This window comes from Acartia tonsa, chromosome 6 (assembly GCF_053477335.1).
Source record: "Acartia tonsa isolate MP-2025a chromosome 6, ASM5347733v1, whole genome shotgun sequence".
In the NCBI taxonomy this organism is placed as follows: domain Eukaryota; kingdom Metazoa; phylum Arthropoda; class Copepoda; order Calanoida; family Acartiidae; genus Acartia; species Acartia tonsa.
In genome coordinates, this window is record NC_137265.1 from 39,509,455 (window position 1) to 39,533,193 (window position 23,739).

The 23,739-nt window shown below is 32.1% G+C and overlaps 2 protein-coding genes across 3 annotated transcripts; both read right to left on the bottom strand.

Moving 5' to 3' along the window:
• Positions 1–331: 331 nt before the first annotated feature.
• On the bottom strand, positions 332–7,614 carry LOC145322635 (plasmolipin-like). Its single transcript, XM_080164794.1, has 8 exons — positions 7,524–7,614; positions 6,094–6,159; positions 5,521–5,563; positions 3,772–3,835; positions 3,256–3,339; positions 2,849–2,946; positions 2,267–2,380; positions 332–1,671 (listed from the first exon to the last, which is right to left on the bottom strand). Exons 2-8 carry the CDS (start codon positions 6,156–6,158, stop codon positions 1,624–1,626), a joined length of 516 nt encoding a protein of 171 aa, XP_080020920.1. The 5' UTR covers position 6,159; positions 7,524–7,614; the 3' UTR covers positions 332–1,623.
• Positions 7,615–8,391: 777 nt separating this feature from the next.
• LOC145322634 (uncharacterized) lies at positions 8,392–23,046 on the bottom strand. 2 transcript variants are annotated; one of them, XM_080164792.1, is made up of 10 exons: positions 22,908–23,046; positions 15,101–15,174; positions 14,584–14,719; positions 14,279–14,327; positions 12,370–12,420; positions 11,868–12,000; positions 11,342–11,537; positions 10,442–10,546; positions 9,427–9,537; positions 8,392–8,616 (listed from the first exon to the last, which is right to left on the bottom strand). In XM_080164792.1, exons 1-10 carry the CDS (start codon positions 22,968–22,970, stop codon positions 8,497–8,499), a joined length of 1,038 nt encoding a protein of 345 aa, XP_080020918.1. In that variant the 5' UTR covers positions 22,971–23,046; the 3' UTR covers positions 8,392–8,496. The 2 variants fall into 2 exon arrangements, with proteins under 2 accessions (XP_080020918.1, XP_080020919.1); XM_080164793.1 differs by lacking the exon at positions 8,392–8,616 and adding an exon at positions 8,627–8,691.
• Between the last annotated feature and the right edge of the window lie 693 nt (positions 23,047–23,739).

Here is a 23,739-nt window from a genome sequence, read left to right on the forward strand (position 1 = left end):
CAGGGATAGGGCACCTTATTTCCATTATATTTAAATAATGAGTGGCTTTGGTGCTCAATAGGCACATTAAGAGGAATTGCCCTCTATTTGCCATGTAACATCGCTTCGCCCAAGTTGCACTTTAAATACTTTCGGTATTTACTATATTATCAATCAGGAGGGTTAGCCACAATACGAAACAGACCTTAAATAATTTTCAGGGGGGCAAATGGAGAGGTTGTCAATACTACAAAGATTTTCGTGAATTTTTTACGAATTTAATTTTGTTATTGTTATAATTAGGCTGCGTTATTTGACGTACAGACACGCATAAATATATAGAAGTAAAACGAACGATTACAAATATATTTCAGATCAGTCAAAAACACAAAACATATAGAAACATCACATTTAAGTAGATTTTTATTATGCACAATCTTAGGGATAGTTTCAAGAAGAGGATTTGAAATGGTAAATTGATAAAAATAATTCCAATGTTTTTTATTGCATCGTATTATGGACAGCTTTCTGCTTTTACTGGCCATGATTTTATGAGTATTATTAGTGGAAAATTGTTTGTAGTAAGATACAATACATGACTTAACATGATGGCTCAGAACCGGTTCTAATCCAGCGGATAATAATCCTTTTCGACCCCATACTGCAATAATTATTAAATGCTCTTTTTGAAACTACCCTTATTATTTCTACAATTCAATTAAATGCAATAAAAATTATTTAATCTAAAATGAATAGGTTAATACCTAACAGAACACAGGAAGACATTAAGTTTCAAATGGTTAACACAACTTTTTAAATGAAAGAATAGCGGACAAAGACCAAAGTCTGGCCAATCCTTTATTTTTGACTGGAGCTTACAGCTATACAGTAGGTTCAGGTCAGGGATCTTAAAAGATACGACAATGGACGATACATTGATAATCCTTAATGATGATCAACAAAGTTTGAACCATCCAATTAAGATTTTAAAAAATACCCAGTTAGTTACCTAATAAGGAAACGTCTATACCAATATATTGTACAATGTTCTCAAAAAGGGAAAATTGAGGGTTTGGTCTTAATCCAAAATTAATTTCTATTAATTATTTTTATAACTTTTAAAATACATTATATAAATAAGCTCAGAAAAACTATAAATATACAAACAAACATAAAACAACTATGAAGGTATACATTTTATTTTATTTCAGTTGAAATGTGCTTAGAATCACTGTTAGGACAAATATTATATTTTTTTAAGTAGAAAAGTAAAACATAGCTTAGGTCAAAATTTTAAAAATACTGATGAAGCTTGTCAAATGAGATTATTCTCCGCGTACAAAATGAGGACGGACATACGGAACAATCATAACCGCCAAATTGGGGGGGGGGGGGGGGACCGCGAATATCGCATTGTTGGCCAAAAGTTAGGTAGCCGCAAAATTACGACTGGGAGATAACTTTTTTCCAGTATTGCTTGGAAACCGATTAATAACCACTGCACTGGATTATAACTGGTTCTAAGCCATACTGAAAAAAATGTATCGTATCATACACATTACATAACTGGTGTGTGGTGTCGCGTACAAAAATATAAATAATTTTGGTGTAGGTCAAAGCTTTGCTTTAAAATTGCAGATTTTGTTAGTTTGGCTCAGTTGTCACAGTTTGAGTTGTCTTCTTTCGTTCACCCTAAACAAAAATGCTTGGTTTATAAAGATATCTCTATTAGGGTTGGGCCGGATACTTTTTTGGCCGGATACCGGATATCCGGCTGATTTCTAATGCCGGATATCTGGTTCTTGCCGGATATCTGGCCAACGTTCAATATCCGGCAATTTACCGGATATCCGGCGTTAAAAATCAGCCGGATATCATGTAACCGGATAGTTTTAATATCCGGTATCCGGCCGGATATTGAAAATGGCCGGATAACCGGCAAGACCGGATATCCGGCCCATCCCTAATCTCTATATTACATACCTACTTTAAGCTCTTGTTAAAATAATCTTTTCCACCAAGTTTCTATTGTAATTGTTACAAAAAAATACAAAAACGTTATATTTGGTATTTATTTGCATTAGCATTAGCCTTTTTTTGGTGACATGATAAAATGTCTTGATTTTTATAAGGGAGGGTGTTGTGTACTTCGAAACCGTTTGATATTCGCTGGATTTGAACTGGTTCTCAGCCATAATGAAAAATGCCAACAAAACTGGTTCCTAAACTTTTTATTTTACTATCAACAAAAAGCTGTCTATAATATGAAGCGATAAATGACTTTTACCTGTGCCAGTTTACCAGCCCTCCAGCCTTGGAACTTTAAGATGGCGTCGGCCCCGTAGATTAACATTCCAATAAATCCAAATACCGCCGCCGCCATGAGGGGAACAACCGTGGCCTAGAACAGTTAAAGAATTACTATGTCTTTTTTTTCAACTGGGAGGGATTTAGGTTTATAACCATGTTCGCTCATTCGTTAGTTAGAAAGTTAATAGAAAACAAAATCATGATTTGGTGGTACAAACTATCGATGTCTAAACTTTTTTACCATTAATTTCAATCTATGACGGGGATATTAATGACTTTCGTAATTTGGGACATGTATCAATTTATCGTCCATTACTTTATCTCTTAACTATCGACTAAGGGCAGAGAGGGGCTAAAAAAATATCTTAATCTGATAACGAAATTACCTAAAACCCTCACATGACCTAACTAAAACAGAGAAACCAATCATTTCAATAGGTATTGAGATCTTAAGCTTCAGAGAAAAAAAAACATACTACTTTATATAATAGAGGATGTCCCTCCGTGTGTAAACAGAACGACAGAAAATTGAATTGTAGAGTAGCCTTAAAAAACTTACCTTAACCGCTACTGCAATGGCGGCTGTAAAGTAGAAGAAGCTCCATATCAGGTAAAAACCAAACTCAAGCATCAACCAGGGGATCACATGAAATTTTTCTAAATAAATTGTTATTTTTGATTTTTTACACTTTTGGGTTGCAAATAATACCTATATATTTTCTCATGACATAAAATAACATGATATGCCCCCTATTCCCAATTTGGATTTACCAAAATTTATTAGGAAGGTACTCCAAGTTTTTTTAAAAACACAATCTCTCATTTGTGGAAAAAAAATTTTATATTCAAATTACATTATTATTCGCTAGTTCAAACTAGAATGTCCAACTTTCCTTATAATTTCAATCTATAAAGGAAATATATTTTTTAACGTCTTATCCCCTGCTATCCCTGATATTTACTAACCTATGAAGTGTAGCAGGTACATGATGAGAAGAATGGTTGACACCCAGAACCCCGTCATACACACGAATATGTACCATTCTCCAACTTGAAAATAAATATATAGGTTTAGTATAGTTTTCTTATATACAGGGTCTCACTGGTTTATACTTGAGTTTTTTTTTAATTTGTTGAATATTTATATAAGATAATGTTCTACATAATGTTAACTAATGAATACTTAAAGAGTTTTCTACCTACCTAGTCTTTTTAATTTATTTTACGCTTACTCAAATACTGATTAAACCCTTTTTTATTCAGGTTTAAGTAGTTATATTCAAACCCATGTTATAAGGGAAATTAAACTGGATAGACTAACCCCCCCACCACCTTTCTCAAACATTTTTTGTCTTAGACTCAGACCTTTTCTGACAATTTATACCTCAAAAAAAAAAAAACTTTTTGGACCAGTCAAACTCATTTTTTACCGCGTTTGGTCTGGAATAATTTAACCCGGGTCTATACAAAACCTTGCGTTACCTGAATGCTCCCTCCAGTAAGGTGGAGAGTTTACCAGGCAGATCATACATATCAGATCAACTATCTAAATATAATAATATATTTATATTTTCCCTCCATTAAGGTGGAGAGTTTACCAGGCAGATCATACATATCAGATCAACTATCTAAATACAGGGTGTTTTTTTTTAATGGAACAAAAGTATTGGTTAATATAACCCACTTGCCATTGACAGAAATTGATAATCTATATCTTAATTTATTCATTGGGTTAGGGAGTTTTGTATAAGAAAAAAATATTTAGTGATTTTCAACAAATTATGCCTTAAAAACCGGTTTTTCCAAAGTACCTTTTTTTGGAAGATTTTTGGATCATGACCCATTTAAAGAGTGTGCAAAAATGTGTACATTTCTAAAATTCAAATTGCGCAGCTTGTGTTAATAGTAGAAAAATGTTATGCATATTGTTAGAATTGTCATAAACTCTAGTTTTTGGGTGATTAAGAAGTATTCCTGTGCTGTGTATAGTTTAGGAGCTACGTGGTAAAATGTCCAAACTTACAAAAAACTTTTAAACCTTTCTCACATTTTCCAACGTAGCTTCTATACTACAAATAGCATGAATACGATACATGTATTTCCAAAAACTAGAGTTTATGACAATTCTAACGGTATGCGTAACAATTTTCTACTATTAACACAAGCCGTACAATTTGATTTTTAAAAATGTACACATTTTTGCACACTTTTTAAATTGATCATGATCCAAAAATCTTCCAAAAATAGGTACTTTGGAAAAAACGGTTTTTAAGGCATAATTTGTTGAGAATCGCTAAACATTTTTTTCTTATACAAAACTCCCCAACCCAATGAAGAATTTAAGATATAGATTATCAATTTCTGTCAATGGCAAGTGGGTTATATTAAGTAATACTTTTGTTCCATTAAAAAAAACACCCTGTATAATAATATATTTATATATTTTCCATCCAGTAAGGTGGAGAGTTTACCAGGCAGATCATACATATCAGATCAACTATCTAAATATAATAATATATTTATATATTTTCCCTCCAGTAAGGTGGAGAGTTTACCAGGCAGATCATACATATCAGATCAACTATCTAAATATAATAATATATTTATATATTTTCCCTCCAGTAAGGTGGAGAGTTTACCAGGCAGATCATACATATCAGATCAACTATCTAAATATAATAATATATTAAATTCATATATTTTTCCTCCAGTAAGGTGGAGAGTTTACCAGGCAGATCATTCATACCAGATCAACTATCTAAATATAATAATATATTTATTTGTAGGTCTAAAGGTTTGAATGTTCATCTATGCATATCTGTCCGTATGTGTGTGTGTCCATGGTTTCTTATTGTTTGGACCTTTTATTTGTATGCTAGCCACCAGGGCCAGCTCAAGTACAAGTACTTGACCCGCTGTCTCAAGGGACCTAATCTTTATAAATATATGTATAAAGATACATCTGTCCGTAAAATTAATTTAAAGATTAACCTAATCTATCTTTTTAGACTGCCTAATTCGAAATTAAGAAAATTTGGATTATTCAAAGGGATTTTTATCACTTACTACCTACTTAGCATCATAGGGATTTTTTAGATTGACAAATAAAATCAAATACATACCTAGGTACCTACCTACTTTAAGGAACTAACTTTTTGAAATTTAGTAATATTTTTCTAATGTCATATCTTTTTTCAGAAAAAAATGTACTTTATTACAATGTTGACTTACCACAGCAACAAGCTTCAAAGCTCCTGGAAGTGTTTTTATATACCCTGCACATATATTTACATTTACACAATTATTTCGAGTAAAATGGCCTAAAACCATCCCGTGAACCATATCAACAATCTATACTGTAGAAAAGCGTTTGGTGTTAAGAAATAGCGATAAACTAAGATTTATATATTTATTATGAAATTTAAAATTTCTGTTGGGTCTTTTAAAAAGCGAAGATATGAGTGCCATTTTAGAAATATTTTACTTACTTAAAATAGGAATGTAATATGTATAAAAGGTGCCTTTCCTATAGTAGAAAAGATCTTGATAACCGCTGAACCATAAGGTTTTTTTCTTCAGTGAAGTTCTTATAGGTCATGAAAGATTTGTAGTTAATTTGGGTGAGAGTACCAACACCTTAAGAGAAATCGCCCACCCTCCCCACAAAAGAATATCTATCCCTTTATAAAAGTTAGTGAAATGTCGACTTCCACCACACCCCATTCCCTCAAGTATCCAAAATGCTCTCTAGGGGCGTCTCCGATGCTGTTTTTTTTTCAAAATTCAAATGTAATTGTAAATATTCCTGGATCCCATCTGATATTGGTCTGTACATGTGTTTCAGTTACTACCTCACGGGTTGTAGCCATTCTAGGGAAGTAAAATATTTATAAATGTCAGAGATAAGACAATGGTAATTAATTATGAACAGAATAATCGCTTCTGTAAGTTATAAGGGGGGGGGAAGTTTGTACACTTAAAGGAAATAAAAATTCAGTACCAAAGTTTGGGAGGGTCGTATGGGCTTGTTTTTAAAGTTATCAACCTAATTCTTTTTGTAGGCTCTCTTATATGACTTGATATACACGGAAAACTTTGAAAATTGAATTTTGGGACTTTCCCTCTAGGGGCTAGTGGTGCAAAAGACCCCCCAAAACACTAAAATTTTAAGTTATGAGCTTATTTTTAAAGATATCGAGCTGATTTTTTAAATGGAAGCTTTTATTGCATAAATGAGTTGATTAGCCATCCCATATTTCATTTTTGCACCTTACCTCTAGGGGCATGTAAGCTCAAAACTTATAAATTTTGTATTTGGGGGGGTTGTTTTACTCCAAAAGCCCCTAGAAGTAAAGTGCAAAAATGAAATATGGGGTGGCTAATCAACTCATCTATGTAATAAAAGGTTCCATTTAAAAAATTAGCTCGATATCTTTAAAAATAAGCTCATAACTTAAAATTTTAGTGTTTCGGGGGGTCTTTTGCCCCACTAGCCCCTAGAGGGAAAGTCCCAAAATTCAATTTTCAAAGTTTTCCGTGTATATCAAGTCATATAAGAGAGCCTACAAAAAGAATTAGGTTGATAACTTTAAAAACAAGCCCATACGACCCTCCCAAACTTTGGTACTGAATTTTTATTTCCTATAAGTGTACAAACTTCCCCCCCCCTTATTTGTGATAAAGTTTGTAGTACTATCTAAATAAAATGAAAAAGATTTCTATAAAACTTTGGGGACCAGTAGAATTTACAGTTCAATTACTCCCAGGAATAAGGTGTAACCAACAAGTAAAATAAATCTAAAATAATATTTGGGGGGCAAATGGAGAGGTCGTCAATTGTACGATGTGTTGCCCCCCAACGACAGCTGAAAAACACGTATAGGTTTCGTGAATTTTTTCCGAATTAATTTCGTTATTGGTATGAGCTGAATTACTCCTCCTCCAAGCAGTCAATGTCTTTTATAATATGAGATTTTAAATAAGCTTTTCCCCCAGTCAAAAGAAAACAGAGAAATATGTAGCTAGCTAAGTTTCTAGGATCTATCCAATTAAATATACTAAAGAATTATATTATAGAATGAATGTATGTATGATATATATTCTAGACATTTTAACCAGCGGATTTGTCCTGAAAATAAAGGCATTTCAAAAATAACATTCTAAACGACTTCTAACGTACTTACGGACATTTGATATAACTGTAGAGTAGCTTCGCTATAATTAAAATAGTCAACCTGCTAATCAAATCAAACTAAATACAATCTCAAACTATATATAAATTAATCAAATATTGTCGATTTCTTACATTTTATTTATTTAAACTCTGAAAAGTAAAACTTTGAAAACCTCAAAATAACATTTAAAAACACATAAAAATTTAAACATATGACGCATCCTAGTTTTTCTTTATTCATGAACACGAACAATGAAAGAAAAAATAACAGTATTTTGAACTTTATTAAAATATCCTTACTGTGCTATGGTAGGCCTAGCAGAAAATTTTGATGTAAACAAACACTCCCCTTCTACCTGCCTACTCTTTGGAAGGGGAAGCAGCGTTTTGCAGATTTTGTGAATTAGAGTTAGGTTTTGTAGATTTTTAAAACTAAGACTCCCGATATAAGCAAATTTGCTACTTTCGTTTATCTGAAGCTCAAGATCTCTAAAACAGCTGGACCGAATTGTTTTCTTAAAGAAAAGCTTTGAAAATGTCTTGAGTTGGTTTTATAGCTATTTTTAGTTCTTACATCACTGCCCTCCCCTAGATGCTAGAGACGAAGCAACTAGTCTATGATCCAAAGTAGCAGGATGTCTTAATGTCCGTCTGAAGCTTTAAATCTCAGTAAATTTTTTAGAGATTTTATAGTATACACAAAAAAATAATAGAATAGCATCAGTTGAAAATTTTCTAAAAAGAACTACCTTTAATTATATTTTTATTTTTACTTAGATATCATAATACATAAAGCGGTTTTCCTCACATCGTAAATAGACCACCGATTTGAAAACCCTAAATTTTAGTTTATTTTACCTAGGTTATAGGTTAGGTTATAATAAGATTTAGAGGAGCCCCGCAGGGGGTAAAAACATGCTTTTTTCTCCTTAAAAATAAAAATTGGAGGGGTGTTTGGTGATCCATTTAAAGGTATAAGTGAAAGTGCTAGTTTAGGTTATACAAAGATAATATTATGCAAACAAATAGATAGATTAATAGCAGTCCTTGGCATCATCGCAGGTGTGATCCAGAGATCTTGGCACCGTCATATTAGCTGAAGAGAATCCCTTGTAACATCCCTCCACATCAGCCCAGGTGCAGTACTCTACATCCTTAACAAGAATATTAGCTGAAGAGAATCACTTGTAACATCCCTCTACATCAGCCCAGGTGCAGTACTCTACATCCTTAACAAGAATGACAACATCAGCACGTATAGAAGCGTAAAACAATCATTGATTAACAGATAGTTTGTAAGAATGTAAGTTTATTGAATATACGTGGATATATTATTATTGACAGAGGAAAATTTGTCGACAGTGTAGGTTGCTAACATTAGGGTATGGGGTTAAGGGGACTGGATGGTTATTTTAGCCAGCTGTGAGTATCACTCTATTAGAGTACATGAAAATCTAGTTCAACATCCAAGTTATAATGTATCGATTTTTGTGAGTTCAAAAGTAGGAGTAAAGTGTTAAAATCTTTAATTAAAGATTGATATATCTAGTATCTAGATCCCCAATCTCTGAATTGGACCAATGGGAATTGTCTATTTGATTTTCAAAACAAGGATGATAACGACCATAAGAAAAACACAAAAAATTGTGGATGAATATACATTCGAAGTGAGTTTTGAACAGATATTTAATATCATACAAAAAAATAGAATGTCTAAATAAAATAATCACAAAACCTTTTTGCATAAAATATGAATTTGTCTTTTCTTTTGTATGGCTAATAAACCAAGGGACCATATTAGTTATGCTCATCAGTGGAGGGAATTTTCACAGAAACTTTCAACTATCTACATTGATTAGCAGCTGAAAGATTACCCTGTACCCATACTGTTTCCTATATCTAGACAGCCAGACATTTCAAATTATAGAGAAGCTTCGCTACTACAAAAAAAAACTTATGTATACCTCAGAGTAGACAAAATCATTATTGCAATGACAATTGACAACATCCCATTTACCGCTCCATCTGCAACACTTGAAATCACTCATACATCTGTCAATCATTACTGGGCCCTCCTGAAATAAAGCACAAATTTTCATCAATTTTTGAGGGTGTGTGAATATTTAATATTTATAGGATGGGAAAAGACATTGGGTTGTTTATTAAACAAGTCCCCAAGCCCAAACTTTTAAAATAACGTTTTCCAATTCACTGGCCCAACAACTTTGGGGACTTCTATTGAATTTTGGATGGTTGGTTCATTAAGTTCAGTGTCCAAACGTTTCAACCACCTGCTGTAATTTACAGAAGGGGTAATTTGTGTATCATCATTTGGGATTTATATCAATTTATCAGGCATTGTATTTTTCCTTTAGATCCCTGGAATATTTATACCTATATATTTAAAATTAACCATAAATATTATGATTTCATTTTCATATAATTAACCTAATCATATAAATGTAAATCATAATCTAAACAAGGATGACAACAAACATAAGTAGTGAAGCACAAAAAATTGTGGATGGGAATACATACAAGTAGATTTAAAGAGTATTTGTTAAAATCGAGAATAGATTTATTGGAGAAACTAAACAAGAAATCTTATTTTATTTTGTATGATGACTAACATACCAATGGTCAAAGTAAATTACATACTGGATGCTCAGAGCAACGAAAAAAAGTTTTATGATACTGTTATCTCAAAAAGTTTGAAAATCGGATGTTTTTTGGTTAGTTTTGCTCCTTATTAATGAGAGAGAATGTGGTCAAAAAGTGTCAGCCTTCTATATTTTATAGGAGCTGAGAAAAAACACGTTTACCGCTTTCCCTGTCTGACAGACAGAAGGACGGACGGACATTTTGAATTATACAGTAGATTTGCTACTAAAAACGTTATAAAGCAAACCAGCTTTACAAACAGAGTGGTGTAAACTAAGCAATGTAGAACACATTGTGTCTTTAAGTTAATAGGTTTACCCTAACACAAGTCACACCACCAGAAGTTGTTGTTGTTGTTTGGGGTGTTGTGGTGGTTGGTGCTTGTGTGGTTGGTCTGGCAGTTGTTGTCTGTGTTGTTGGTGCCTAGGTATAAAGATGATAAAGTTTATCTTGCTCAATTCATGCAGATTCAAATCAAATGAAAATATTTGCAAAAGATGACCCATTTATACTACATAAAAAATATTTTCCGCAAATAGTTACCATAGTGGAAATAAAAAAGGGCTGTTGATTAGAATAGTCCCAATTGTTTAATAATGACGTTTTCTTATTCGATAGCTTAACAACTTTAGGGACTTATATTGAGTTTTAATTGGATTTTTTATTAAGTTGAGTGTCCAAACGTTTTAACCACTAGTTGTAATTTACAGAAAGGGTAATTTTGTGTATCATCATTGGAGATGTACATCAATTTATCGGTCATTGCCATATCTTTAAGAACCATTGGAAATATCAGAAACAGGGATAAGGGATGGGAAACATAAGAAAATATTATTCCAGGCCTATTTTCCAACTAGGCCTAAAAAAACAGTTACGAGATGACGCAGTTCCATTGTTGTCATTCTAATAGCAGAAATTTATATTTGCTTGAAATAATTTAGCCAATAAGGAACTGGAAGAAGCGTTGGTTATTAATTAATTGGTTAATGCTGAAAGCAAGTTTCAGGCTATTGGATATTAGATATTGGCCTACAGTTAATTAGGAACTGGAGGAAATGAGTTGTTTTTATAGGCAAAAAAGAAAAGTTGCCCCATCACTTTAAAAAGGAGGCTGAGACCTAATATTTGGTCAGGTTTCCCACCCCTTATCCCTGATCAGGAAGAAATGTAAATGTAGATCTAAGTGAAGAAAAACAAATGTTGTTTTATCATTTTTGCCTGGGTGGTTGGTCTTTGTGTGGTTAGTCCTTGGGTAGTTGTTGGACCAGCAGTTGTTGTAATAATATCTTCATCTCCTCTCAAACATGTTGTTGTCATGGTGTTATCTTCAACCCATATTCCAGCTTCTTTCAAAACTTCCCATCCATTATTCCATCTGTCAAAGGGACAACGTGCCCATTCATACTTCTTATTTCTGAAAGCATGTTCAAGTGGTTAGCTAATGTTAATGTTGTTTTAAATAATGGTAAGAAGTATCTTTTCTAGCATCAGTAAGGTTCCAAGAAATAAAGTTAAGTATGCATGTTTGACTTATGATTTGCCTAGCCAAACATTTTTCATCTTAAGAGTGATGAGACAATTTGTAAGATGATAAAGAGTTATTGATAGAAGCTCTTTATAGTGCCCATAAAAAGGGGATAAATTTGTCATTCGGGATACTTCAGCCAATAGTTTTTAAATTCATCCCCTTTTTTATAGGCATTATAAAGAGCTTCTTATTGTTTTTTAGTTCATATGAACTTACTTGATACGACCATTTTGAGCTCCATACAGTTCACTGACCAGCCAGTGAGTTATGACAGGTGTTGAATATGCATCAGGAGACAGGTACAAACCATTCATGTTTTGATAGAATGCATTGCCACCAAAATATTGACCTTAAAAAGCATATTATGAATATGTATTTTGTTGATCTGCTGTTAGTCAATGCTCGGTCTAACACTGCATCAAAACTAAAGACATCAAAAAAGGTTCCTACTTCTGCTATGTCAGAAGAACAACATTGATTTTAAAAGCAGGGAGAATGCATTAGCTCAAAACAGAAGCACCTCAGTACCATTCATATCTGCTTCTGGACAAATGTTGTACAATCAAGGGGTTGGTTGTCTGTAGTATGCTTGGTTGTGTAATCATGCACCTTATTTGCAAGATTTGGTTCTATGATTCTCCAAAATTAAGACTTTATTAATGGTGTAACCCATTCTCTATGTAATATCATTGAATTATTATTAAATGAAATAGCTTACCTCTAAGTCTAAAGCATCCAATAGCCTTTTCCTGATACTGTATAGCAGTTCCTTAAAAGATGTGTTATTAAGCAGGGAAATGGGACAATGAAATATCAATTCAATTTAATAGTTCTTTCTAATGCTGTGAAAATATGTAGATAATAGTAAGTGTAATTTTATCTTTTCTGAAAGTCTCATAATTTAGCAAAATTAATAAAAGTTGCATTAGGTCTATTACCCAAAGTCTAAGACAGCCAAGAAAATAAATTTTAGATCCAATGTCCAACCCATATATCCACAGTGGGATCCAGTGGGACATCCAAAAAATTTAAAATTGACTTTTATCTATCCTAGGAATTAATAATGGCTGTAAGTAGACAGCTAGAAAAGAAATTTTTAAAAAATATTCATTTTTGGCGGATTTATGCCATTTTTAAGAAAGGTAGTGAAAAATTTCTTTTCAGTTTTGATGATTTTCCAGATTTTTTTACACAATTTTTTCAAAGCAACAAAAAATACATTTATGTTCATCTTATGAAAATAATTTTTGATTGAGGTACTTTTCAGATACCTGTACCAATGTCTAATTAAAGAAAAATTAAAAAAAAAATTTTTTTTGGTGATGTAAATTGACATTTTGTGAGAAAATTTCACCAAAAATATTAAGATTTTTAACCCCAAAAAATCAGTTTTCTCCATTTAACCCAAAAACGGCCAGGATGCCCTGGGTTTTGCAATAATAATATTAATATGCAACATGTATTGTGTTTAAAACAGTTTTCATAACCTGGGGCCTCCCGGCCGTTTTTGAGTAATTTAGCATTTTACATTGCATGGTTTGAACAATTTCGTTCTTGTTAATTTGAAATTTTCCCTTGTTAGAGGGGGAAGGAGTCATTTTAGAGCCCAAAGTCATCTCTGCAATGTTTTCTAACTTTTTGAGGCGGAACTTTCTTTACTTATGCATTATTTACCTCCGGCAAACCGTTTCGCCGTTATTTGCCGCCGTAGGTGTGATTTTTAACGATTTTGCCGTTCTCGTGGTTTTAATGGACATTTAAGGGAACAAGGAGTCCTTAAAAAAAGATGATTTAAAAATACTTTTATTTTAGCAATTAAATTTGCTAAATTTCATGTGTTCTGAAAAAAATTGTATTTCTAACTGGTTTTGGTTTAGCAGAAATTCAAATTCGGGGATTAATTATAATATTGCAAAAACATTATATATGCGTCTGAGAGAGAGTAAGAAATATACGTTTGAGAGAGAATATAATATAAGCAATTATGTTTATATTCTTATACAAACTTTAAATGAAGATAGCTAGACTTAGAATAAAGGTATTAACACAAAATCAAAAGTGTTTTGAAAATTATGTTATTGTTGTTTATATCTGTAAAAAAAACATTAGAAAACATGCCTTATTAGTGTCCTATTTTACTTATACTGGACCTACCTAAAAATGCCGGGACTCGAACTGGGTGCACCTGACGCTATATTCATGTTCACAAACATTGGCTGCATTGAAGAAATATTTACATAGACGTTTATTTTGTTAAAATATTCCTATCCTAACTAAAGTTATGAAGGTTTATAGATTTTTTAAAAATAGGATAGCTTCGCTCCTCCAAAACCGCCAGACGTACTTACCAAATGCACATTAGAAGTTAACAGGAGCAAAATTTATGTTATTTTTGAGTTAAAGCAAAAGAAATTACATCATTTTGTCAAATACAAGCTTTTTTATTGATGTTTAATTTTTTCTACCCTTAATGTCCCGTTTTTTGGCAAAAGATCCCACTGTGATATCCCTGGTATAATATTCAAATCACTGAAATGACTTACTAAAGTTAATCTGATTTTGAAACTCAAAATATAAAAAAAATTGTCAAACTGCTGGAATTTTGTTTTGAATCACTATCAGGTTACCTTGTGAGTGTAAATAAACTCTTGGACATTGTAGAAAACATGGAGTCTCCTAGAGTAAAAAGATAGGATTAATATTATGATGTAATAGTAATTTTGTTCAGTCAAGGAGATAAATTCCTTCCTGAATATTATCAAATAATTATGGTATTTGTTTGTAAATACAATGCCTTTAAACTAGAGTTTAGCAGGTTAATTTTATTAAGATAAATGATTCTTTGTGAATTGATGTTTAAAACAACAGATTAATTAAAAAATTCTAAATTTAAATTCAAATTTAAACTTAAGCAATCTTAAATTTTTGTTACCTGAAAAACTTTGCACTGAGTTGCCCTGTCATACTCCACACATTCTCCATATTCTTCAGCATAAACCAGGTCACCAGGACACTTTAGATTCTCTTGTACAAGGTCTCCATTAGCATTATAAGTGCATCTTATGTACCTGAATACACCAATACTATCAACAACATACTTGAAATTGTTAATTTGTAATTATTTTAGGCAAGATTAGATTTTTAAATGATTATTTGTTAATCACATAAACTTTTCAAATGCTAGAAAACAATTCACAAATAATTATTTATTGGTGCGAATTATAAACAGCTTTCCGCAGATATTAAAACAAAAACTATAAGATTTAAACCAGTTTTGTGAGCCCCAATGGGCAAAGAAAACTGGTTCTAATTTTATAATTGTTATTTAAATATTTGTTGAAAATTGTCTGTATTACGATTCTATACATGATTTTTTCAATATAGCTGAGAACTGGTTCTAATCCAGCAAAAATCAGTCGATTTCAAAGCCAAACTAAAAAAGCTCTTACTTTGTACAATCTTCTAGAATTTCCCACTGTCCTTGACCATACTGCTTGCATGATGGGTAGATTCCACATCCTTCCTTTGTGAATTAAAGGGTGTGCAACAAAAAAATGCGGACATTTTTAAATTTCCAATTGCGCGGCTTGTGTTAATAGTAGAAAAATGTTACGCATACCGGTAGAACCGCTATAACCTATATTTTTTTTGAAATATTAGAACGGTTCCTGTGCTACAAATAATCTAGGAGCTAGGTGGTAAAATGTCCCAAAATTTACTCGCATACCAAGTTTTAATTCAATTAGGACACTTTAACACGTAGCTCCCTACCCAGCGGACAAATTTGCGATTTCGCCAAGCAAAATCGCGAACTTTAGCAAGGGATTAAAGCCGAATTAGCAGTTTTTAGCAAAATTTTTGTATTTTTTGCGAAAAATTTCGAATTCGCGAAAATTGTGCGAAATGTAAAGGCTAAAAATTGCGAATTAGCAAGCTAAAAGTTGCTAAAAATTGTGAATTAGCAAGCTAAAAGTTGCTAATAATTGCGACTGTGTTAATTAGATTTTTGAGAGAACGAAAATATGCAAATTCGCTAATTTTTAGCGAAAAAAAATAGAGAAAATTCGCGAATTAGCATTTTTCGCAAAATATTTGCGATTCTTTGTCATCACCTTTAATAAATTCGCCTTTTATAAATCGCAAAAAAATCGCAGATAAAACTAACGAATTCGCGGCTTTTTTTCAAGAAATCCTTGCAAATTCGGGGATATTCTCTATATTTTTCCTCAAAATTCTTGCAAATTCGCGACTTTTATCTTTTTATTTTTGCGGCTATTCTCTTTTTTCCTCAAAATCATTGCGAATTTGCGGCTTTTCTCTATTTTATTCCCTCCAAATTCTTGCTAATTCGCGAATTTTGTCTATTTATTTTCGCGGCTATTATTATAGCTCTAGCTTACGTATCATTGCAAATTAGCAGTCATTCTCCTAATCTACCCAGCGGATCCGTATGTTTATTTGCAGATTCTTCACAAAATTTTACGTCATATTTCATCTAAACATTGTAAGCTCTGGCTCAAGAAGTATTGCAAGTTCGCCAATGTTTTTCTAATCTTCCTTGCAAATATTGGCGGATTCATATTACTTTACTTGAGATATGCTTAACTCTAACCTATGGTTCGGAAGTTAAATATTGAGAATCTCATATACTTATTCTTAGGTGATAAAGGCTATAATACTTTCTATCGTATGCTGAAAATCTTCAAATTTTGTATACTGTTGTCTGTTGTTCAGATTTTGTTATTCTTTCTTACAAAAAATTTCAAAATACCGGAAAAAAATGAAAAAGAAAATTATTATAAATATGATATACTTATTTAATTTTTAAACAACCATACTTATATCAAAAATACCAAAAAAAATTATGATTTTCTAAAATGTTAGAGACATCTAGCGGCAAAAATTAAAACTATATAAAGTATAAATTTGTTGAAATCCAATGTAAATGGCAAATTGAAAAAATATAAAAACAACTCGCCACAATTTTATACACAGGGAGGGAGCGGACATTGTTTTTTACACTAGTCCCCAAAGTCTTAGTATTTTTCGTTGGATTTACAACTTTGGGGACTTTTATTGAACTTTTATTGGTTGCCTTAATAAGTTAAGTGTTCAGACATTTCAATCACTAATTCTAATCTACAGAAGGGGTAATTTTGTGTGTCATCATTGAGGATGTACATGAATACATTTGCCATTGTCCTATCCCTTTAGATCCCTGTTTTCTACACCTTATATTAAGTGAATTTCAAATTCAATGTCAATTTTAATTATCCGTAAATTTCCATATACAAGAACAGACAAATATTTAACCGGTATGGTATTGAATCTGATAAATTTATGCTGGATTAGAACCGGTTCTTGGGTCATGTATCACAATAAACACTTTTCCGCATAGGGTAAAATAAAATCAATAACACTGGAGTTAATCTTACAAGTTTTCATTTTACTATCCGCGGACAACCATCTAACGATGAAATAATCTATTCCTTTTAGGATTTGATGAAAATAAAGATTTCAACCTATTTTCTTTTTTTTGGGAGGAGGGAAGTGAAGACACCTTTTCCAAAAATAGTTTAAAACCTTACCAGGACCTATAAGAAGCTTCACTGTAAAGGGGAACAATATCAGTTTAGCGGTTAGCGAGATCCTTCGGGACAGACAAAAAACGCTTACTACTTTATATAGGATATATAAAGCCTCTAGGGGCTTTGCACCAAGATGTTTGATTAACCTGATTTTTCATTCGGTGGGGGTGTCCCACCCACCAAGAAAATAGCTTAAAACCATCTCAGGACCAGTGGTTACTGAGATCTTAAGCTTCAGACGGACAGACAGACATCGTTCTACTTTGTATTATAGATTTAAGTAGTTAGAATTGTCATATTTTTCGTCAATTTAGGCAGGTTAGAATTGTCCCATCGATTTAAAACTTTGCAAGGTGATTCCTGTAGTACGTAGGTACAACTTAGAAAATTTTTAACTATATAAGTTACTTTTATTGAATTTTCATTGAATGGTTCACTAACTTGAATATCATTTATTTGTTAGTTTGTTCTTCCAGTAGGAGGGGAGGGGTGGGGTAAAGTGGGTGGATAAGAGCGTTTGTTCTTTTAGCCAGCTAATAGTTTCAATTTATTAAAGAACATGATAATCTTGTGTAAAATCCATGTAATAATAATCCATTATATAATACTAGCGGTTACGCCCCTAGCTTCTAGTGGCTCTGTATTCAAAGGGGAGAGTTAAAAAGCCTAAAACCTTCCCAAGACTTAAAATATAATAGCCTAAAACCAATCCACGACTTAAAATAAAATAGCCTAAAACTATCACAAGACAAATATTAAGCTTACCTAAAATAGAAAGCCCAATCGGTTCAGTAGTTATTGAGATCTTAGGCTTCAGAACATAGAACCGGTTCTAATCAAGGGGATAATAGTCAGTTTTTAAGCCAAACTGGAAAAATTTTAATGAACAATTGAATAAATGCAACTATTCTATGATTAAGTGTATGTTATACAGGGATAGGAAAATGGCCGATAAATTGATATACAAAATTACCCCTTCTGTAGATTAAAAATTTGTGGTTTAAAAGTTTGAACACTCAACTTAATAAACCAACTTATCAAAATTCACTAAAGTCCCCAAAGTTTTTAAGTCAACCAATAAGAAAACGTTATTGTAAAACTTTGGGGACCAGTGTAATATAACCATTGTCCCCTTTCTCTCTCTCTGATATTTATTGTTTTTTTTATCAGTAGCGAAGCTACTCTATAATTTGAAATGTCCGTCTGTCTTAGTTTGGGGGAAACGTGATTTTCTCGGCTCTTATAGAAGATAAAAGATTGATTTTTTTTTGACAATTACCCCTTATGAACAATTAGATTATTTGTTGGAAAAGTTTGAAGAGAAAGAGGGGACAATGGGCTGTTTAATGTACTAGTCCCCAAAGTTTTATAATATTTATAGTAATATTTTTTTTCTTTGGAGAATTTTGATTGGTTGGTTAATTAAGTTAAGTGTTTAAACGTTTCAGCCACTAATTTTGATAATATAAGGGGTAATTTTGTCATTCAATGTCTTATCACTTTAGATCCCTGAGTTTGCATTAAATTTTCAATTGCTCTTTAACAAGGATGACAACATCCATAAAAGCGAAGCACTGAAACGGTAGGACAAACGGACATTAACACTTGTATAGTGTCTGAACTGAATAATCAGAATATAAAAGAATCGAAACAGTCGAAGCAAAATTGTAAGTAAATTTGTTCAAAAACTGCTTGATACGGGATAATGTTTCTGGACATACTTACATTTTTAGGACTTGATTATAGAGTTGCTTCGCTTATACTATTGTTCTTTGTTGTCCCATGAATCAATATACAAAAAATCAGATCAAACGGATAACTAGATCACATAAAAATTTGTTGTTAAAAAAGTAGAAAAATCAACATGTTTAAAATGGACGTACGGACATTCTGGTAATGATTATAGAGTTGCTACGCTTTCTAAATCGTACCTAACTACTACAGGAATCATCATGCAAAATTTGAAATCGATAGGACAATTCTAACCTGCCTAAATTAACGAATAAAAGCTATCTATCTCGGACGGACGTACGGACGGACGTACGGACGGACGGACCTACCCTAATTATAGAAAAGCTTCGCTTTTAAAAATATATAAATATACATACACAACTATCTCTCTCTATACACAACTTATGTTACATACGTAAAATCATTCTTATATGATGAATTTCCCAAGTTTTAAGATTTTTTGGATAGTCCTCCAGTTTCCGGAGCTCCAGGCCTCCAGGTGGTCTCTGTACAGGTAAAAGTTAAAAATCAACTTTTTTTGATGAGTTAGAGGTCAACTTATAAAACAAAATATGCATCTTTTTGAATATTATTCACATATTGGAAGAAAAAACATAAAGATTTTATTTCATAAGCTAACATCGTATTATAAACAGCTTTTCGCGGATATTATAATGTACAATTATAAGATAAAATTAATTAGCCCTGAGAGGCCGAGGATCATAAATTGATATACATACATTCCCAATGTTGATAAACAAGATAAGATGATAAACTAAAATTGCTTAAAAACGGACCTATGGAAGCTTCCCTAAAATGAATTACTTAATCAGTTTAATGATTACCGAGATCTTAACGAACAAACACAAAGTTATCAGCGAAGCACCACTGTTTTTTTAATTTTCAAATGTTAGGCATCCTGTATTTGATTTAGTTTGAGGTAAATATTTATATAAATTTTAGAAAAGTATCCAACTTTTAAAAGCCAACCAAAATGAGCAAACGTTTTATAAAATTTGGGTAGCAGCATATTTTAAATTCCAATCCCCAATCCCTCCCTGTTTATTACGTTTCCAGTTTGACCGCTCATATGCTCTCACATGCACCTCATGTAACTGCTATTGGTCTAGTGCGCATATTTGACCGACAATGCTCGTGCGTTTTCATCTTTGAACTAAATAATGGGTATATAAGAAAGACAATTCACATCATCCCTATTAATACCCAAAAAACATCAATTGTCTATCTAACGGGAAATGTTCTCAATAAAATCTAAATGGATTTGCATATCCTCAATGGTGACACACAAATTACCTCTTCTGTAGATTAGTTTTCGTGATTGAAATGTTTAAATACTCAACTTAATAACACAACCAATGAAAATTCAATAAAGTCCCTAAAGTTGTTAAGCCAAGGAACAATACTAAGACTTTGGGGACTAGTGTAAAAAACAGCCCAATGTCCCCTCCCTCCCTTTGTATAAAATTGTGGAGAGCTGTCTTTTCCATTGCACATTTAAAATAGAGTTAAACAAATTTTTACTTTATATAGTTCAAATATTTGCCGCTAGCTGTCTCTTACTTTTTAGAAAAACTTTTTTTTTAGGCGTTTTTAATATATGTATATGTATGCTAATTAGCTAGATTGAAAATTTTAAAAAATTGGCGAAAATATGCAAAATTGCACTAAATCTTATATGCTAAATTTGCTAATTAGGGAAATTGGGAACTTAAAAAAATTTGGCTAAAATATGCAAAATCACACTAAATCTCATATGCTAAACTTGCTAATTAGCAAAATTGGGAATTTAAAAAAATTGGCGAAAATATGCAAAATCGCACTAAATCTCATATGCTAAACTTGCTAATTAGCAAGATTGAAAATTTTAAAAAATTGGCGAAAATATGCAAAATTGCACTAAATCTCATATGCTAAACTTGCTAATTAACAAGATTGAAAATTTTAAAAAAAATTTAAAAATTGGCGAAAATATGCAAAATTGCACTAAATCTCATATGCTAAACTTGCTAATTAGCAAGATTGAAAATTTTAAAAAATTGGCGAAAATATGCAAAATTGCACTAAATCTCATATGCTAAACTTGCTAATTAGCAAGATTAAAAATTTTAAAAAATTGGCGAAAATATGCAAAATTGCACAAAATCTCATATGCTAAACTTGCTAATTAGCAAGATTAAAAATTTTAAAAAATTGGCGAAAATATGCAAAATCGCACAAAATCTCATATGCTAAACTTGCTAATTAGCAAGATTGAAAACTTAAAAAATTGGCAAAAATATGCAAAATCGCACTAAATCTCATATGCTTAACTTGCTAATTAGCTAGCTTGAAAATTTTCAAAAATTTGCAAAAATATGCAAAATCGCACTTAATTTCATATGCTAAACTTGCTAATTAGCTTAAGATTGAAAATTTTCAAAAATTGGCAAAAATATGCAAAATCGCACAAAATCTCATATGCTAAACTTGCTAATTAGCAAGATTGAAAATTAAAAAAATTGGCAAAAATATGCAAAATCGCACTAAATCTCATATGCTTAACTTGCTAATTAGCTAGCTTAAAAATTTTCAAAAATTTGCAAAAATATGCAAAATCGCACTTAATCTCATATGCTAAACTTGCTAATTAGCTTAAGATTGAAAATTTTCAAAAATTGGCGAAAATATGCAAAATCGCACTTAATCTCATATGCTAAACTTGCTAATTAAGATTGGGAATTTTGAAAAATTTGGCAAAAATATACAAAATCGCACTAAATCTCAAAATGTGATAAACTAGCTAATTAGCAAGATTATAAATTAAAAAAATTAGGGAGAAAATAAGCGAAAAAGTTTTTTTTTGGCAAATTTTTAGGGTTGATAAAGTATGCAAAATCGCAAATATAAAGCTAAGATAAAAGTTGCAAAATCGCACTATATCTCAAAATTTTCTAAAACTTGCTAATTAGCAAGATTGGGAATAAATCTAATTAGTGCTAAATTGCAATCATTAGCAATTATTAGCAAGATAGGTAATTTGGAAGTTTTCATTTTAAGTGAATTAGCAAGTTTTAGCACATTTTAAGATTTATTGCGAATTTGCAACTTTTATCTAATTTTTTTTTTTGCGATTTTGTATATTTTAGCAACCCAAAAAAATTCGCCAAAAAAAAGCATTTTCGCACATTTTCGCAATTTTTTTTTTGCAAGTTTTGTCGTGATTTCGCAAGGTTTCGCAAAATATGCGATTTTGCAAACTTTCGCTAATTTTCGCAACATATAATCGCAAATATTTCGCGAATTCGCCATTTTTTCGCAATTTATTTGCGAAAGTTGGCGAAAATTTCGCAAATTTGTCGGCTGGGTATCTATAGACCACACAGGAACCGTTCTTATATTTAAAAAAAATAGAGTTCATAGCGGTTCTAACTGTATGTGTAACACTTTTATTAACACAAGCCGCGCAATTTTATTTTTAAAAATTCCACATTTTTTTGCATACTCTTTAGAACTCATTTCATAATAAAAAACAGATTGGCTGTTTAAAGGAGGGAATCAGAGGAGTTTTTTATCTTTGTCAAGGGAGGTGAATTTATTTAGGTAGGTGGATATACTCCCCAATCCCATACATCCCCTATCTGTCCACCTCTGGTTATAGGCATCCAAAATCACATTCAGATCACTCTTCCACATTAGTTGAAATTATTCATGGTGGTGTAAGGAGTTGTGAAGAGGAATTCAACCCCCCTTAAATTGCCTATAAAACCCCCTGCACGCCTTTGATATAGAGTTGCCCGGCACATAGGCATGACAATTATAAAACTAAGTTAAAGAGACATAATGCTAGTTTACAAGATATTAAATTAAAAACAATATATGGAAATCATAGTGATGAAGTCTGAGAGAACTTTTTTACATTTTATATTTATATAAGTACCTCATGTTCCATTAAAGCAAGAGACTTGCTCAGTACCAAAACAAATGTAAACCATAATAACATTTTTTATTACTGCAAAATTAATTGACAATTAGTAAATCAATAAATAATTTATACTTTTTTCTTCACAAAGGTTGGATATTTTATCAACAACAATGCTCATAAAACTTGACATTTCTTTGGAGAACTAAAATTGTATAATACAATGACATAAACTTAAAGAGATATCCTACTCTTATCACCCTTAGTATAATCTTAGTTGACGAGAAAACTTATCTTTTTGACAGAGCTGCTATTTTTTGTAAACAATAAACGCAATTTTCAAGGGTTATCAGACGTGTGGCTGTGGCTGCGACTGCAGATTATGGTGGCTGCGGCAGAGTGTGGCTGAATATAATTTTGAAGGATGAAAGTGCCTATGGTTAAATGTGGCTTACAGTTGGGGTGGCTGCAGCTTAGATTGGCTTATTTTTCCAAAAAGAAGACCAGAATTCTCAAATGACTATATCAAATAAAAAACCGCTTGGCTGAGGTTAAAGTGTTTGGATGCCGCGCGGCTGATGGATGGCTGAATTCAAAATTCGCATCTGTGACTGAGGCTTATTTGGTGGCTGTAGCTGAGTCTGAAAATTATTAGGTGGCTGAGAAAGCCACGTGGCCGCCTGGTAGCTAAATTGAAATTTAGTGGCTAAGACAAATTGAGTGGCCTTGAAAGCTACGCGGCTGAGGTGACTGTGGTTAAGGCTGCCGAGCATTTGAAAATATTTTACATAAAAATAACCTTTTTTACCTCTTACTTCGTTTTACTAAAATTTGGAGGAGGAAATTATTT